General features: G+C 47.5%; 1 protein-coding gene across 4 annotated transcripts in view; it reads right to left on the bottom strand.

The window, feature by feature from the left end:
• usp6nl (USP6 N-terminal like) overlaps positions 1 to 17,449 on the bottom strand; it is a 34,745-nt gene extending 17,296 nt beyond the window's left edge. The window contains exons 1-2 of one of the 4 annotated variants that reach the window (XM_047022960.1): positions 17,302 to 17,449; positions 12,758 to 12,859 (exon numbers count right to left, since the gene is read on the bottom strand). In XM_047022960.1, coding sequence (XP_046878916.1) covers positions 12,758 to 12,761 — 4 coding nt within the window. In that variant the 5' untranslated portion in view covers positions 12,762 to 12,859; positions 17,302 to 17,449. Of the gene's footprint in view, positions 1 to 2,571; positions 2,969 to 11,907; positions 12,091 to 12,757; positions 12,860 to 17,301 lie in introns of those variants that run through there. The other 3 variants (XM_047022957.1, XM_047022956.1, XM_047022959.1) reach the window with 3 other exon arrangements.

Below are 17,449 nucleotides of genomic sequence, written 5' to 3'. Positions count from 1 at the left end.
TAGTAGAGACAGAACCACAAACAGCTCACCTAATAACAGTATTACACAAGACCTGGATACACTCTGTGCTGATAGGAGTGCATGTTGTCTGTGTGGACGACGGGTTTACTGGAGAGGAGAGGTTGTAGGGCTCAGTGAGTAGTGTTTCTTTTTGGGTGAATGTGTGTGTGTGACAGAGGGAGAGATGTGTATGTTTGTGTGCGTGTGACAGAAGGAGAGATGTGTATGTTTGTGTGTGTGTGTGTGTGTGACAGAGTGAGAGATGTGTATGTTTGTGTGTGTGTGTGTGTGTGACAGAGGGAGAGATTGCATCTGTTAGGAGCATATTGGATTAGAAATCCAATGGCACTCTTTCTGTGTTGCAATTTTAAATCTCCTACTTTTGCCAAATCTAATAAAAGCACACAAATTGAAAGATACAAGTATAGCTCAGCCCACCACAGGGGAAACCAGTAGACTAGAAGACTTCCAATTATGCCTGCAGGCTATACTGTGAAGATTTTGTTTCTAGGTGATAGACTGACGGAAAGTTAGCATCAAAGCTAAGTTTCGATGCTACAATCATGGTATTATCAGCACCAGCAGCATGACGCTGAACGCTACCTCTATCCCTGTTCTCATCAAGCAACATACTGTCATCACCTTTTCAAAGTGCAATCACGCCTACACATGAGAACATGCACATATAGCATACACACACACACACACAACGATCCGCACCCACAAATATCCCCATCGCAACTTCATGTGCTACAAAAAATAAGTCTTCTTTTTTAAGCAGCTGGTACATCATTTGAATAATTGAGGCAGGCTCTTTCCCCTAGCTGTTAAAATGTGGCTGTTTAAAGACTGAAGGGAAGAGGGAATGAGAGAGGGTGGAGGGGGGAAGACGAAACCAACTCTTCATGAATTATTCAGAGTCAGAGATAGTAAGACGCCTATGCTGACCAGCGCGGGTGAGAATACTGCGGTTTGGCAAGAGAGAGGAGGCTGCATTTCACTGCTTATAAATTGAGCTCTGTGGACCATGGCTCTGTGTCCCCCCCCCCCCCTCCCCCCATCTGTAAGAAACCATGCCATGCCGGGCTCAGACCAGGCACATACCAATGCTCCAGCCAGGCAAAACTCCTGACTGAAAAGCTATTAAGTATTTGAATGTACAGTAAGTGCCTGCTGAACTCTAACTATGTGAGAGCAGGGTAAAATGACCATGGGCACACTGGCCTGAAGAACACCCTCACAGCCTCACAAGGCTGACACTCACGCACAACCCATTACCTCAAAGACATCAGTGTGGAACATGCAAGTAGAGTGTCTGAGGACATTGTCAACCATGATGGCTACATAACACACCAGCACGTTACCCCATGACAACCAACTAACACACCAGCACATTACCCCATGACAACCAACTAACATACCAGCACGTTACCCCATGACAACCAGCTAACAAACACACCAGCACGTTACCCCATGACAACCAACTAACACACCAGCATGACAATGAATATTTAGCTACCAAAACACTAACAGCCACTGTCAACTCCTGACTGAGACGACCATTTACGCATAGAACATACAGTACGTTTGCACCAGTCTTGTGTGTATGTGTGTGTGTGTGTTTGTGTCCTTGTTTGTTTTGTAATTATGCACTTGTCGAAGGCCATATCCAAGTCTGTCTTCATTGATCCTAACTTAAGAACAGTGTTTCTAAAGAGAGTTTCTCCGGAGGGTCGATGGCCAGAGATTAAAATGGCAGCAGTGTAGGAGAAGCAGGGTCCTAAACTCAATGTTCTCTTTGTGTTGAAGACCAGGAATCGATAAGGAAGTTTAGCCCTGTACAACAGCAGCTCTGTTGGAGAGTTTCTGCCTCGAGCAATGACAAACCAATGGCCTCACCCTCACAGGAACGACACAGACACACATGCATTACACCATCTCTAAGTGAGCAGTAGGCTGAAGTGAGAAGTCGTTGGTTCTCATGCCTGTAGTTTAGATTAATCTTGTTTAGATCAACTTGATAACACAAATAAAAGCAGTTGAGATAAAAATGAGACACTGAGGATAAAGTGGACATCCAGTATAAAACAGGAAACATCAGGACAAAGGACACAAGGTCAGGGATCACAAAGTGTTCCATTACCCTGAAGCATTTTGCTCTATTATTTAGCCCTCATCAGCGACACAGGAAACACACACACACACACACACCTACCTGTCATCCCATAGCAACAGAGCTAATATGCCAGTACCAAGGGAATCTCCCTCTCAGATAGACACATACACAGATGGGTTCAGTCAGAAGTCAATGACTTTTTCAGCATCAGATATTCAACATGACACATTGTTTTATGCATTCAAACATGGATACAGAATCGGACTTTAGAGTCACACATGTACCCACTCTGCTGTCAAACCTATGCAATGGCAACACGTGTATATATGCAGACAAACAAGCACGCCCATCCACAAAGTTACTCAGACACATGTACAACATGCACACGCACACACACACACTCAGTCACACACACACACGCACAGCCGCGTGCACACCCACACGAGCGCACACACCGTATCGGGCCGCCGCCCTGCGCCTGGAGGGAGATACCAGCTCCCGGACGATCTGGAGCACCTGCATGCTCAAAGACTGGCCCTGCTGACATGTAGGGGGCTGCCCGCTCTCGCCCTCACGACCCCCGCAACCTCCTCCCTCGCACTGCCCATCACCATCCGCATCCCCTAGTCCGAGCTTCCAGGCGGGTCCGCACAGTGAGGATGCTGCCCCAGTCCAAGTGCCCTCTCCTGGGGTCCAGGTACGTTGGCAGCCCCCTGATGCTCCAGGGCAAGCTTCAGGCTTCAGAGCCACGCAGCCAACACTGAGCTTCCACCCCTTCCGCTCACAGCTTTAATGTAGCTGCTCTCTCTCTCTCTCCCTCTCTCTCTCTTCCTCCAGTCGGTCTCAGCTGCAGCTGCTCTCTCTCACACTCACATACACTTTCGCCTCTCTCTCTCTCTCATTCACACACTTTCTCCCCTCACTTTCACTCTCTCACACACACGCACACACACACTTTCTCTCCTGCTAGATGCAAGCAGCAGCTGATGAACACAGAGAGAACCCAGGGAGAGATGTATTATCGAAGGCAGCTCGCTACCTTCTCCTCCTCCTGCATGTCTCGCTCCAAGCTCTGTCCTGCCTCCAGTTGATGGTGGGCACAGATGCTGGGTCAAGGCCTATGCTGGTACTTTAAGTTTTGGCCAGCCTTTTTCGTGCTTTAGTGTCAGCCCGAGATGTGTATACATAAACACCCACATACACACAGGTCAGTACTGTACCATCTCCTGGATCTCTACGGGTACACTCACTGTCTCCTCCCAACTTGGGCGCTGGAAAGCAGACAAAGTAGGTTATGTGGCGTGTGTGTGTGTGTCTGTGTGTGTGTGTCATATCGACATTTATTTGGTAACAGGCAGCAGTGAAGGCTGGAATCTGGCACTGAAGAACACAGGAAGGTAACTGACGGATCTTCTTCAATCCTTTCTTTCCTTCCTCATGCTCCCTCTCTCTCCCCCCTCTCTCTTTTTGTCTTTGCAGAATGATGTAGCAGCACACCTGGTGTGCAGAATTTGGAGAATTTTGATCAATACCAGTACAGCAGATTCCTCTCCTCTCTTCTTGAGCTCAGTCACAGTAGGAATCTCTCTCTCTCTCTTCCTCTGTGCCCCTGATGGTCTCCCTCTCTGTTCCTCAGTTCCATCTCCATCCCTCACTTCTCTCTCTTCAGACGCTCTCGCTTTCGCTCTTTCCATCACACGCACACTAGTTTCATACGCTTGCTCCCTTTCCCTAGTCCTTCAAACTCTAATTAACGAGACCATCCTCATTCACGGTCAATATCATCGCCTCCTCTCTCTCTCCCCATCTCTCTCTCTGCCTGCATCCCTCACCCCCTCCCACCTTCTCTCGCTTTCTCCCTCTCTCTCTCTCCCTCCCTCCCTCTCTCCATCTGTCTACCTTTCTCTCTCTTTCTGCCACCCCTCTCTATGCCTTTCCCTATTACCCCCCACCCCACTATTACACTGAAGCTTAGCACACCAGTGGAATGGGTAAATACCAGAGGAGCGTGTGTGTGTGGGGGTTTGTGTGTGTGTCCAAGCGATGATTTGTGCCCTACAGCATCAACACCACTGTCATCTTGAGGTCATGCCCTTTCGCATTTTCAATCAGTCACTCCCTCTCTCTGTCTGCTGCTGTCGCTCTCTTCCCGCCACATCCTCCCTGCTATCTCTCCCTCCATCTATCTCCATCATTCACTTCCTGCCTTCATCTTTCTGTTTATATCCTCTGGTGGCCATGCACTCTTCATCTCTTCCTCTCCTTCCCCCCTCAAATGTCTATCATTCTCTGTGTCTCTCTGATCTCCCTCTCCCTCCACACTCTTTCCCCCTTAGTTTCCCCCTCTCCTTCATTCTCCTCCCTCCTGACATATCCCCTAAATGACTGTTTTTTTAACAAGACTTGCCCCAGCGTGAATGCTCACCCTGACTGCACCATAAAACAATGGCAATGAGATAGAATGTATTCTTCTCCACATAACACACTTGGCTTCTTTGACTGACCTTGCACTGCAGTGAGTCACATGCACATAAAGGTATGCACCTGCGCACGACCAAGCACACACGCATGCACACATATACACACGCACACAGACAGACAGACAGACAGACAGACAGACAGACAGACAGACAGACAGACAGACAGACAGACACAGAGCCTCGAAGAGGATAGAGTAGAGAAGGGGTAAGAACAGTAGCAGGTCCATTCTTTATCTTAATGGTGTTTCATCCCCACAGGGCAATGAAATACACAAACACACACACACACATTCACTGTGCCCTTATAGGATGAACATATCAGTGAAGACATGCATGTAATAGTTCAAAAACAACAAGCTAATTGGTTTTTAAGCAGCTATTCCATCACTGTGTTCCTGTGCTCTCAAGACAAAAAAGTCAAAGCTCTGAAACAGTGGGTCCAATTATGCCATTTTCTAGATAAACACAATGTTGCACTGTTGCTAAGGTTCAGTTATACTGCTGCTAGGCTGTTTCCCCAGAATACAAAAGCCTGCATGAATGTGTAGCCCAGCCTCCATACATTTCATCCAATTTCCCATCATATAGTCCCCTGCACTATAGAAACATTTCTGCATGTTGAGAATAAATGTGATGATCTGTATTCCTTCAGATGATCAAGGCGATCAGTAAAGGAGGAGAGGGTTAGTGAAAGAGAGGAAAGGACCCTGGATGGAATCCCCTGTCAATGAAGGAGGAGGAGCGGGAAATATTGACAGACTCTTTCCTTTCTTCCTGACAGACAGGCCCACGACAGCAGTAATATGAAGGCCCCTCAAACACATTTAGATCAATGGCCCCTAGAAAGCCTGTCCTCCAGCACACCTCGCTGATTGAAAATAGACAGATAAGCTCCTTCTAAGCCCCGAGAACATCACCTGTCCAATCTAGCGCTAGATAAGAGCTCAGACTATCGACAGTCTTCAATCAACTGGTCTTCAGGAGCAACCTTCGACCCCCCACTGGTAAACACAGAGGGTGCCTTCATGTGCAGAGGAGGTGAGGAGATGGGGGGGGGGGATTTGGAGTTAAAGCTAAAGGCAGACAGAGAAAGAGCTGTAGATAGACCGATGATGTTTGATAGGTCCAGATGCATTATGTTGGGAGAGAGGAAGAGTTGGAGATGAAAGGAAACAGGAAGGAGACATGGAGCGAGCGACAGAGCGAGCGAGCGAGAGAGCGAGCGAGACACAGACATCCTAATAAGCAGCAAAGAGGGCTGGAAAGGCTTGTTTTCACATTCTCAAATCAGTCTGGAGTTGTCTCTAATTTTAGCACCAGACAATGCATGAATAGACCTCATTGAATGCTGCCTGATCAACAGGAGGATCTTTTACACAATCTCTCTCTCTCCTGTTTTCCCTCAATCCTGACCATCCTTCTCTCTCTCCATCCGGCTCACTGGTCGATCTCAGGCTGAGCTGGCTGACAGACGGACTAATTCACAAACAAATCACGCAGACATAACACCAGTCAGAAGCTGCTCTCATGTGTTGTCTTAATGGCTGCTTTCTGTCCACTGTGGTATTGAATTAGATCGGGTGCTGATTGCACTGTGCAATGATTAATACTGCATGCAGTGAGCCAGTGAGTTCATCCCTGCTGGGTCATCCTCTGGAATGTCAATGAGATGAAGAACAACACACACACACATATATGCACTTCCTGTACAGTGCCATCTTCCTGTCCTCATTTAGGCTAAGAATGAAGTGACCAATGAAGCGGTCAGGTGAGTTGAGGCCAATCAGACAAATCCACATTCCACAAACAGCACAAGTTTTTTTTTTTTCTTCTTCACATAATTAGATTATAATTGTATTTTTTACAGCAGCATTTTATATTGACTACTGGTCTCCAGTTGCACTATTATGAAGGCCACTTGGGACTTTCCAAAGCCCCATCCATAGCCTGTTGTCTCTCTTTCACTCCCTCCCTCCTTCCTCGGGCACCCTGGCACCGTGCCACAGTGAGCAAGGGAATGGAACAAGGAAAAGAAAACAGGCTGGAACAACATCACTGTGCTCTCTCACACTTCCTGTTTGCCCCCCCACCAGTGTCATATCCTGTCCCTGTGAGCAACTTTCCAACCAATCAGTGATGTGCCAGTATTCCACTATCCCTCTCCACATCATTGCCACTGTACAAACTTGTGTAATAAAAACTCACACAAAGCACCTGACCTTCTCTATGTTCCTTCCCTCACCTCTTTTCCTTCTCACTAACAATTCAGACTTTAAAGTCCCTTCCCTTTTCCAGAAGGAGGCCTGTGGCTGACCTCACACCCAGCAACACCTCCCTCTGCCTCAGCCAACCCCCTATCCAGCAGCCCTACCTCTGCCCTGTGGCCATGGCGACCAGAGCTCCCAGGCATGCATGGGCTGCCTTCTGCTTCTCAAGGGAGTGAGATATTTGGAGGGCCAGAGGGAAACAAGGGCTTTCATAGAGAGAGCAGAGCCAACAGAGGTGTGTACATGTGGATGTGTGTGTGTGTTTGTGTGTATGCATCTTTTGGGGGGCTTGTTTACAATACAGCTATAAAATCAACAGATGGTAAAACAGTAGAAAGCTGAGACTGTGTGTTTGTGTGTACATGTGTGTGAGAGAGAGTGTGTGTGTGTGTGTGTTAGACAGTAGCCATAGCCTGTAAGGGTCGAAGCGGGTGGAGAGAAGATGACCCCCCCCACCACCACGGGTGCACCAGAAGCGGGAGAGTCTACGCAGAACCCTTGATGGTCACGGTCATTCATACATCACTCTGCGCGGTCGATAGGGTGTATCGATAGGGTACGCACAGTTTGTCATCCGTTGACAGGTCATGTGAAATCTGTCGTTGGTCATGTGGGAACGAGTGAGTAGCAGGGAGTGTGGGTGTGTGTGTGTGTGTGTCTCAGTGGTTGTAAAAGGAGGTTGTTAGTCAATGGATAGTATGTGTGCTGTGGTTTTCATTGGTAAAGTGGATCACAGCGGTTTGTCATTGGTCATAGGGTATATTTGGTTTCTCATTGTGGAGGAGAAGTGTTAGCGATAGCACCACTAGATGGGAGAGTCTTGAGGAAGAGAGATACTGCAGTGACTGACTGCAGTGGGTGTTTATGAGGAGCTGTGTGAGTGTATGTATGATTTGCGGTATGCTTGATAGTATTCTCTACTGTCCCTGTGACGCAGAACCAGCCATCGTAAATCTGTACCCAAACCACTTGCATTTGAGATGCAAATACAAGTGCATGTACATTCACCTTTACACATGCACACACACACACATTTGCATTCCAAATGTAGTAGCAGAGGGATAAATGTTCATCTAGATTTATGATCCCTAAATCTGCCTCAATGGAACAGCGTGTCGGAACCATAATCAGCTGTTAAATTGCATTCCATACATCTACATAGTACATTTACAAGAGATTCAATTGAGGGCAGTCTAAGAGAACACCTTAGAGCACAGACAGATATCAGCGCGCTGTCACACAGTGGGGCCTGGACATTAAAGGACAGGGGAAACCCTTCTTTCCCAGGTGTACCCTGGCTTCTTTTCTGACTGAGCTAAACCTGGATGGAGCAGCAAGCAATTCGATCAAATTTGATCTGGACAAAGATGCTTCCTGTCCCAAAAGACACCGCCAGCACTTCCAAACACAGAGAGCAGACCAACTTAAATCCTTAATTGTGACTCGATCCATAGTGCCTGATCCCATCCGTCAGTAGCCCTCACATTAAGAATGAGTGGTTATCCGTCAGAGGTCCTCACATTAAGAATGAGTGGTTATCCGCCAGTAGTCCTCACATTAAGAATGAGTGGTTATCCGTCAGTAGTCCTCGCATTAAGAATAAGTGGTTATCCGTCAGTAGCCCTCACATTAAGAATGAGTGGTTATCCGTCAGTAGTCCTCACATTAAGAATGAGTGGTTATCTGTCAGTAGTCCTCACATTAAGAATGAGTGGTTATCTGTCAGTAGTCCTCACATTAAGAATGAGTGGTTATCTGTCAGTAGTCCTCGCATTGAGAGTGGATGATGGGCAAACTTTGAACAGCAGGGGTACAGCCAGCTAGGGTAGAGCTTCTCACCATGGCAACCTAATACTGAGAGGCCACCATAGGCTCACTGCCTGCGGCAGTACAGCACACGATAACCAACACGGTTTCTGTGTGTGTGTGTTTAAGTGTGTGTGTGTGTGTGTAAGTGTGAGTCTGTGTCCTGTTTCACTGATGGCTGTGTGATGTACTGAGGATAGCTCAGGATCAATTTCCTCCTGCTGCAGTGTTTACTGGGAGATGTAATCCTTTTCCTGCTCGGCTTCCTTCCTGTGGTCCTACACTCAGCCCAGGACGAGAGCCATACCTGGCCAAAAAACACCTTTTGTGCCATGGTCTAGATTCATCCGTGGTCTAGGTACTGAGTCCAGACCTAAACGTATCCCAGGCCTAGATTCACCCCTGTCCTAGATACATCTGGTTTAGTCCCAGGTCTGGTCTAGACACAGCCCAGGCCTAGGCCCAGTCCTGGTTGAGCAGGGCCTGCCATCACAGGCTGGTGGAGGCTACACGAGTGGGTCACTCCTTCATCGCTACAGTTCCAAATGGAGTATGTTGGAAAGCTGCATTCCACAACAGAACTGGCTCACATTCCTCAGAACCTCGGCATGCTACATGATTATGTCTAGCGAGAAAGGACGCACACACTCACACGCGTGCAAATCTGTATCTCGGCAACGACTAAAAAGGTAAGAGCACGAGACAGAAAGGTTTAAAGCACCTGTACCTATCTATCGATCTTTCAAATTGTAAAAACAGAACTGAAGAAATGGCCTTATGTGTGTGTGTGTGTGGGGGGGGGGGGGAGTAAGCACAGAGGATATGAGAGAGGACTAAAACACACACACACGCTACCGTACAGCAGGACATGCCTTGACAGCTGTGCTTGTCTAATATATGTTGCTCCACCATCCGTAGTGGCTATGTTTTTAAATATTCAAAAGTGTCAAAAACATATTTAAGGTGGTTTATATGCTAATTAACTAAACAAACATCTACTACACAAATGGCCCTCATCCCTCAAGCAGTTTGGAAAGGAATAACTTGAAGTGTTTTAATTAATTGCCCTCGTGTCAAAGGCCTGTCGTCTCTCACTGTGGTAAACAGATCACTTCCTCTCAGAGACAGAGGGATGTTGGCAGGCTAGCCCACCAAACACACGGCCTGTGCAAATGACAAAATGTTGTATATTTAGAGCCTACAGTATAACAGATATAGATCAAACTGCCTGTCTCCCGTAGCTAGGCTAACTAGAGGCTAGCTAGATCTTTCCGTCTGTATCAGTGCTCAGCAGATGGAGGCCAGATGAGGCTTTGGAGAGGAGATAATGACCATGCACCACGCCTAGCCTCTGTGTGCCCAGCACGCTACCGAATGGCATCAGTTTACCTCTGACAGGGAGGGGGAGAAGCAATGGGGTGGGCGGTGGGAGGTTTAACACACCCACGCTCAGCCGTAGGTGGTGAGGTAGCCTGCTGCTGAGAGGACTTTAAAGACGTGACGGTCCGCTTTGCGACACTGAGGCCACTGACAGGGCTGTTTACACAACAGCAGTAAAATGTTACATGCCCAGCATGTCTCTCTCTCTCTCTCTTATCTATTATTACTTGCCTCCATCTTGTCGTCCCACATACGTGAAGTGTCTAGATTGTTTATACACTGCTGGCCCATGGGGGAAGGAAGTGTGTGTGTGTACAGTGTGTGTGTGTGTACAGTGTGACTACTGTATTCAAATACAGCTAGTGGGCTCCTGTGATTTCTCTAAATAGATCTAGTTACAGTTCAACAAAGACCTGTTTAACTGTACAATGTACACTGTATTCTGACAGTCTGTTAACCAAAGTTTTTATGTTACTGGAACCAGTCCAATGTTTTCACCCCCTCCAACCTCTCCCTTAAAGGCTCCAGTGTCTCAATTATGACACTGGGGTAAAACTCTAAACAATCTCTAAATTTTTCCTTCCTTCCTTCTCCTCCTTGTCCTCCTCGTCCTCCTCTCCAACACACAGGAAATCAGTGGTATGAGTGAGTCATACGTCCTCATTAAATGAGTCCGTTAGAGAGATGAGACCCCCGCCCACGCCACAGGCTGGAGAGGTGTGGGCAGGGGCAATTAAGGTAATTAGTCCAGGATACCAACTTCATCAACCAGAGGGGAAGAGAGAAAGAAAGAGAGAAAGGAGAATGAAAAAAAGGACAGACAAAAATATACTAAGGGGAGAAATAAATAGTAAACAAATCATTAGCCTGTCTCCAAGAGCAGCAACTGATAGCAGGTCCTAAACAGCTATACCTGACCATGTCTGCAGGTCTCTGGAGTATTCCTGTCATGTTATTATAGCAGTCTGCGTGTTTGTACAGCAGTTGTTGTTGTGGTGCAGGCTAGCTCTGAGCTGACTATTTCTGTTCTGAGCAAAGTATGAGATCAAAGAATGAGGACCTTTTGTTGCTGCTGTTATTGTAACAGCACAACTTTCCAATGTACAGGACCTTGGCTTAGAGAACATGGAGATACCGTGCACACACACACATTTTCAGAAACAAAATGGCGACACTTCCTCTGATTATGTTGTGATTTTCCAATGCATACACACATGTAAACAGTCAAACACGCGTTACATTTCCTAGGTTGGACTGAAAGTTTCCACTTCCTCTGTGCTGACTCGTAACAGCTTCATGGTGTGGATGGACAGCAGTTGTATACCAACCACCAAACTCAACATCCGTCATCAATCACACTTAATCCTTTTTTCTGTCCATCACTCAAAATAAATTTGAGCAGTCAATGACCACAGCACACACACGCACACACACACACACACACACACACACAATCCCACGCTTCATTGCCTGTTTATGGGTGCTGAAGTGTGCTGAGGAAAAGGCACTAATCGGGTTAAATCTCTCAGCACTCCCCTCTCAATCATCTGGCTAATCCAATCACCTTACAGTAAACACCTAACATGCGCAGGGTTGCCCCGGTAACCTACTCCCAGCCCTCTGGCATAGAGACCTAAGGCCCACTCAGAGCTTAGCAGATAGAAATACACTGTATGGAACAGACCATTACCACACACTACTACAGAGGAAAACAGAAGGGATGGCATATAGCTGGATCCATACCCAAGACCCCATTTCTCCTTATGAGAAGCAGAGATGTGTACTGAATCAGACACAATCTGATAACCCCACAAATAGTACAAATGTTCATTTTCATAAACACAGTTTGTATCTCTACCTTCACATTCATTGTCACACACACCCAAATCCCTTGATGACCACCTCTGAATGACAGGTCCAGCCTCACAAGGTGTCTGATTCATAGTTCTACTGATGCAGGCCATCACAAGCTAAAAAAAACACACACACACACACATTAGGGTAGGTAGGAGCAGAATCCAACATACACATGCACGAGCACACACACAATCTCTCTCTCTCTCTCTCCTCTCTCCTCTCTCTCCTCTCCCTCTCCTCTCTCTCTCTCTCTCTCTCTCTCTCTCTCTCTCTCTCTCTCTCTCTCTCTCTCCTCTCTCTCTCTCTCCTCTCTCTCTCTCTCTCTCTCTCCCTCTCCCTCTCCCTCTCCCTCTCCCTCTCCCTCTCCCTCTCCCTCTCCCTCTCCCTCTCCCTCTCCCTCTCCCTCTCCCTCTCCCTCTCCCTCTCTCTCTCTCTCTCTCTCTCTCTCTCTCTCTCTCTCTGTTGATGGAGTGCACATTCTGCTACATCCCATTCCCCTTCCCATCATGCTTTGCAGTGCTGATTGATGGTCGATTGCCGTGGCGAGGGTGCAGCACTCTCTCCTCTGCCATATGTTCCCACCATGGGGGGGGGGGTGTCTGGTGAGGGGGGTGGGGGGGTGTTACAGACAGACTGAGCATGCTCTGTTAACACCTCTCCTCAGCCACATATAGACCCCACATACAAATGCTAACACCAATCATATTCTACTTCCTCAGATTAAACTGATTCTATTTTACTGGCTGCGTGTTGCTGGGAGGAAGTAGTGTAGGTGCAGTAAGATTATGCACTGTGTGTGTGTGTGTGTGTGTGTGTGGTTGTGGGGGGTGGGGAGGGGTTCGAGTACTCACTCATGGTGGGAGGCCGGGGGTGGGGAACAGGGTGGGGCCTGGGCGGGGGTCTGGACAGGTGAGGTTGTTCTCCACAGGGGCACTCCTAGAGGCACTCATGACCTGCAGAGAGAGGACCACACAAACACACACACACACACACTTAATTAGAGCAATTGGTACAGCCATTACCATCTTCATTGAGCTCGTAATAGTAGCGCTTTGTGCAAGTGGCTAGGCTTGGCAGTGAACGTGCATCTCCATCTCCAGCGTGTGTGAGTGCATGTGTGCCAACGCCACATGGTCCATAAGGGCCTCACTAAATAACGGTAATCTGGTGATGGGGCCGGGGGCGTGTCTCCGGCGTGGTGGTGAGGTAATAACGCCTCATTTGATCAGTCCGCAGATGTGTGGGCTAGGGAGGGGGACAGGGAGGGGGTGACGTCGAAATGAAACGAGTTCCTGTTGCCATGAGCAACCCGCAGAGTCAACGTGAGAGAGAGGCTCCTCCCACTGTCTCAGATGGACGCCCAGCACAGGTTGGCATGACAGCCGGATAAAAGCAACACCCTGAGGTGAGACTGGCTCGTACAGCTTTAATAGTTCTGCCCCACCCTTGGCTGGGCCTCCAGCACACATACAGGATATGACGATCCAGCAGCACTTGACTTCAGCTGACACTGCAGGTGGATTCCAATCCTTTAACTCCATGTTCTTCTCCCTTTGACCTTGCTGAGTCATCCTTCTAAATGACTAGCCTACATGCGATACAACACACACCAACACCACGGTGATACTACACACCACACCTAACTGTGGTTGTGGTGGCGTCCCGGACTCTATCTCCACCAGGTGAGTCATCGGGAGCCTGGAGAGAGAGCCAAGGAGGGAGAGGCAGAGGGAGTAGAGGCTGAGAGTCTTAGCTTTAAGGCTGTGACCTGGGATTAGTCAGACCATATGTTCACCTCTGGCCTGAGCCAGGACACAGCCAATCTACAGCCCTGTGACAGGAGCCAGGACACAGCCAATCCACAGCCCTGCTGTGACAGGAGCCAGGACACAGCCAATCCACAGCCCTGCTGTGACAGGAGCCAGGACACAGCCAATCCACAGCCCTGCTGTGACAGGAGCCAGGACACAGCCAATCCACGGCCCTGCTGTGACAGGAGCCAGGACACAGCCAATCCACGGCCCTGCTGTGACAGGAGCCAGGACACAGCCAATCTACAGCCCTGTTACAGGAGCCAGGACGCAGCCAATCCACAGCCCTGTGACAGGAGGGACTCAAACAGTACCAGCATCAACACTGCTGTGACTGAGAGTCTGAAAAAGAACTCTTACAGAAAGTTGGCTATGGAAGCAGGCATCGATTAGTACCTCTGTCCCCAGGCTGGGGAAAGGGGGTGGTGGGTCATGAAAGGAGAAGAGTCGCTGGCCATTAGGAGACTAATACACACATAAACAAAAGTGCGTGCACACACCTAGAAATGAGAGGAAAACTGCCAGACACACAGCGCAAGCGTGTGCCAATGCAGTATACATATAACCAGCATGGACGAACACACACACACACAAAGAGCCACAACATCTGGTGTGCTGTGTGTGGCCTGGCTGTTCCAAGCCCAGGTTTAGAGAGTAGCAGTTCAGGGTGCCAGTGGGCACAAGAACCCGTCAGAGACTGGTACCAGTGTTGCTATGCCAGCCTTTGATCAGGAGTGGAGGAATGCAGTTATAACCTTTCAGAGTGAGTGTGTATGTTCGTTAAAGTGTGTGTGTGTACGTCAAGGTTATATGTGGGTGTGTGCATGCTTACTGTAAGTCTATTGTGCTATGTTATCTTTATCAGAGTTGACCTCTGCATGATCTCATTCTCTTAAATATGCACACACACACAGCTATCCTCACATAGAAAGGTTATACCTACCCATCTGTTGTGTTGGAGTGGTGTGTTTTTATGAGTTTTGAGAAGTGTGTGTGTGTTCATACGGGAATGGGTGAATATATTCAAATGAATATGCTTACTGTCCATAGCACACTCGACCCGGCTCCAGAACGAATTAAATGGGTGGGCATTGTTTTTCACAAGGGGGGCACACATTTACAAAGCATGTATGAGAGTCAAAATAAGAGCAGACCTACATATTCTGCAGAAGAGTGGAGCCATCTTGATATTTAATTCATAGCCAATGCCAGTATTTCTTATTTAAAATTATTTTTGAGGTGGCACAGCATTCCATGTGGGCGGGCATTGGAGCCGACCCTGGTCCATAGCAGTATATTGTGTGTGTGTGTGTGTGTGTGTGTGTGTGTGTGTGTGGGGGGGGCATAGCTAAGCCTCAGTTGCTACGCTACAGAAGTTTGGTGAAGAGCTTCTTTTCAGTCAAAAAAGAGGCTCTACGAATACAAGCTGCTGTCCAGAGTGACAAACAGACTGCTCTTTCAGTAAGAGCACACACATCTTGCTACTTCCTCCCTCTCTCTGACCCAGCACAGGCTTCACTGGAGGCACGCTTTGCACCAACCGTGTTTCTAGGAAATTGTGTGAGACAAAGAGCGTGAAAGAAAAAAATAAAGAGAGAGAGGAGGTAATGGGAAAAGAGGAGATGAGACAGAGACAGAGAGAGACAGAAAGAGAAAGAGACAGAGAGAGACAGAGAGAGAAAGAGAGAAAGACAGAGAGAGAGAGAAAGAGAGACAGAGAGAGACAGAAAGAGAAAGAGACAGAGAGAGAGACAGAGACAGAGAGATAGAGAGAAAGAGAGAGAGGGAGCGAGCAAGAGAGAGAGGAGGAGTAGCTAATAGGGGAAGAGGAGATGAGATAATTTGTGGCTGCTGACCCTGGCTACTGCTGGGTCTGGACCATTTCCTCTCTGTCAGGATGAGAACCTGAGAGAGATCCATGCCACTAACCAATTAACAAGCAACTAGGACACGTACAGGGAAAAGGAACGATTAAAAAATGAATACATTTAAAGCCATTGATGGTATATTATGTTTTGGGAAAGAAAAATATCAAAGTGTAGGATATGCAAAACCATGCCTATAACACACTTGTTGGTATCGGGGACGTTTTATGTGAACAAATTAGAATGTCAGGATATTAAAACGACATGTTTGTCAGAAGTTGCTTGTGTCTGGGGTTTCCTTGGGTGTCAAAACAAATGACCTGATGATGACAAATGATTAGAATTCAGAGAGAGGAAGGGGTCATGGAAAAAGTGGGCTTTTTGACCCCTCATAAATTGTGTGGCTGTCAGTATTTTCACCAGGGAAAGGCTTTAGCTCACCAGAAACTACATTTAGGCTCCATCGAGTCGTCATGTTATGCAAGACCCTTACAAATGTATCATGGCACAATATTTCAAACCTGAACACAAAGGCTATTCTTTTTAAACAGCTTTAAGAGGGCCATTGCGTCTTATTGATGCAGAACGCTGTCAAGTATTCATTCCGCATCGAGCCATTTCGGCGGGCAGAGAACCTGGAGGGGAAGGCTGTGCACTGAGCAGCAGCCTCAGAGATGCGACTCAGCAACAACCAGGCCAGCACAGCAATGACACAATGGATCAAATAAAAAGCTGATAACGTGAATGTTCTGACCCTGACATCACGCCACGGCATGTTATTTAAATACTAGTCGCCCCCTCAACTGCTTAGTGTCGCATCATCTGTTTACGGTAACAGCTACGATAGTAATACAGTACTAATACACGGTTTGTTTTCGACATGTGGTGCAGAGAGAAAACTTTCTATACTTTGTGGCACCACAGGCTACAATGTGCCGTTTCACTTGCGCTAGAGTGTTTACAATGTAGCCTAGCATTGTTGTGTTGTGCTCTGCTTGGCTAAATAAATCGGCAGTATTTCGAAACGTAAAGCGACGAATGTGTTAAGCCGCATTATCCCGAAGCGGGACAGAGGGATTGAGGCACTTCTACATAGGTAACTCTATCCCTTATCCCATTCAGCACACGACAAGACCGCGCGACGCGATAAACGAAGCAATGGATCCGACAAAACTAACGAATCACATAGCCATCGTAACACTTAAATAGTAAATTATTTAATATCCTTTCAATAGAACATTTAATTCTTCCATTGATCTCCTTAAATCAATTACAGGAGAATGCTGAAAGCTTCGCAACGTAAAATGAGTGAAAGGGAGGAAAAGCCAATCAGAGTACAGGCAGCCGGGTCTTCAACCAATAGGATAGTGTGATTAGTGTTTCTGCAGTCTGTCAACATCGATTCTGGTGCGGGAGGCCGTCTGGGGGCTTGGCCATAGGCCTCGTTGAAATAGAAATAAGAATAAAGTTTGTGTTCATGAAGCATTATTGCTGTGCGTAAATAAAGCGCTTGAATTTCAGGTGTAACGGCACTTGCCGTAAAACACAACACCTCACAGACTCCTCACTAACTTGCATCGCTTCTGCCACTCTCATAGCAGGGGAGTGCATGTTAGCGTAGCCCTATACAGCCCGCAGTACAGCATTGGCACATGCATATCTTGAAATGGATGTTATATGTATCACAGAAAAATATGTGAATGGACAGTATTCGTTTACCTTGCTTTTAATCCTACGTGTCCGCGTTTATCACATCGCTGCGAGTATTTCCTCTGCCAGACTAGAGTTGTTGCCCATTGTCCCGTACCAGGAAGTCAGAGCTCTTCCTACAGCCCAGCACTTCTCAAACTCTCTATGGAAACCCCTG

This window comes from Hypomesus transpacificus, chromosome 7, assembly GCF_021917145.1.
Source record: "Hypomesus transpacificus isolate Combined female chromosome 7, fHypTra1, whole genome shotgun sequence".
NCBI classification, from domain to species: domain Eukaryota; kingdom Metazoa; phylum Chordata; class Actinopteri; order Osmeriformes; family Osmeridae; genus Hypomesus; species Hypomesus transpacificus.
The sequence above is the reverse complement of the archived record's forward strand: the minus strand, read 5'-3'. Positions and strand labels throughout refer to the sequence as shown.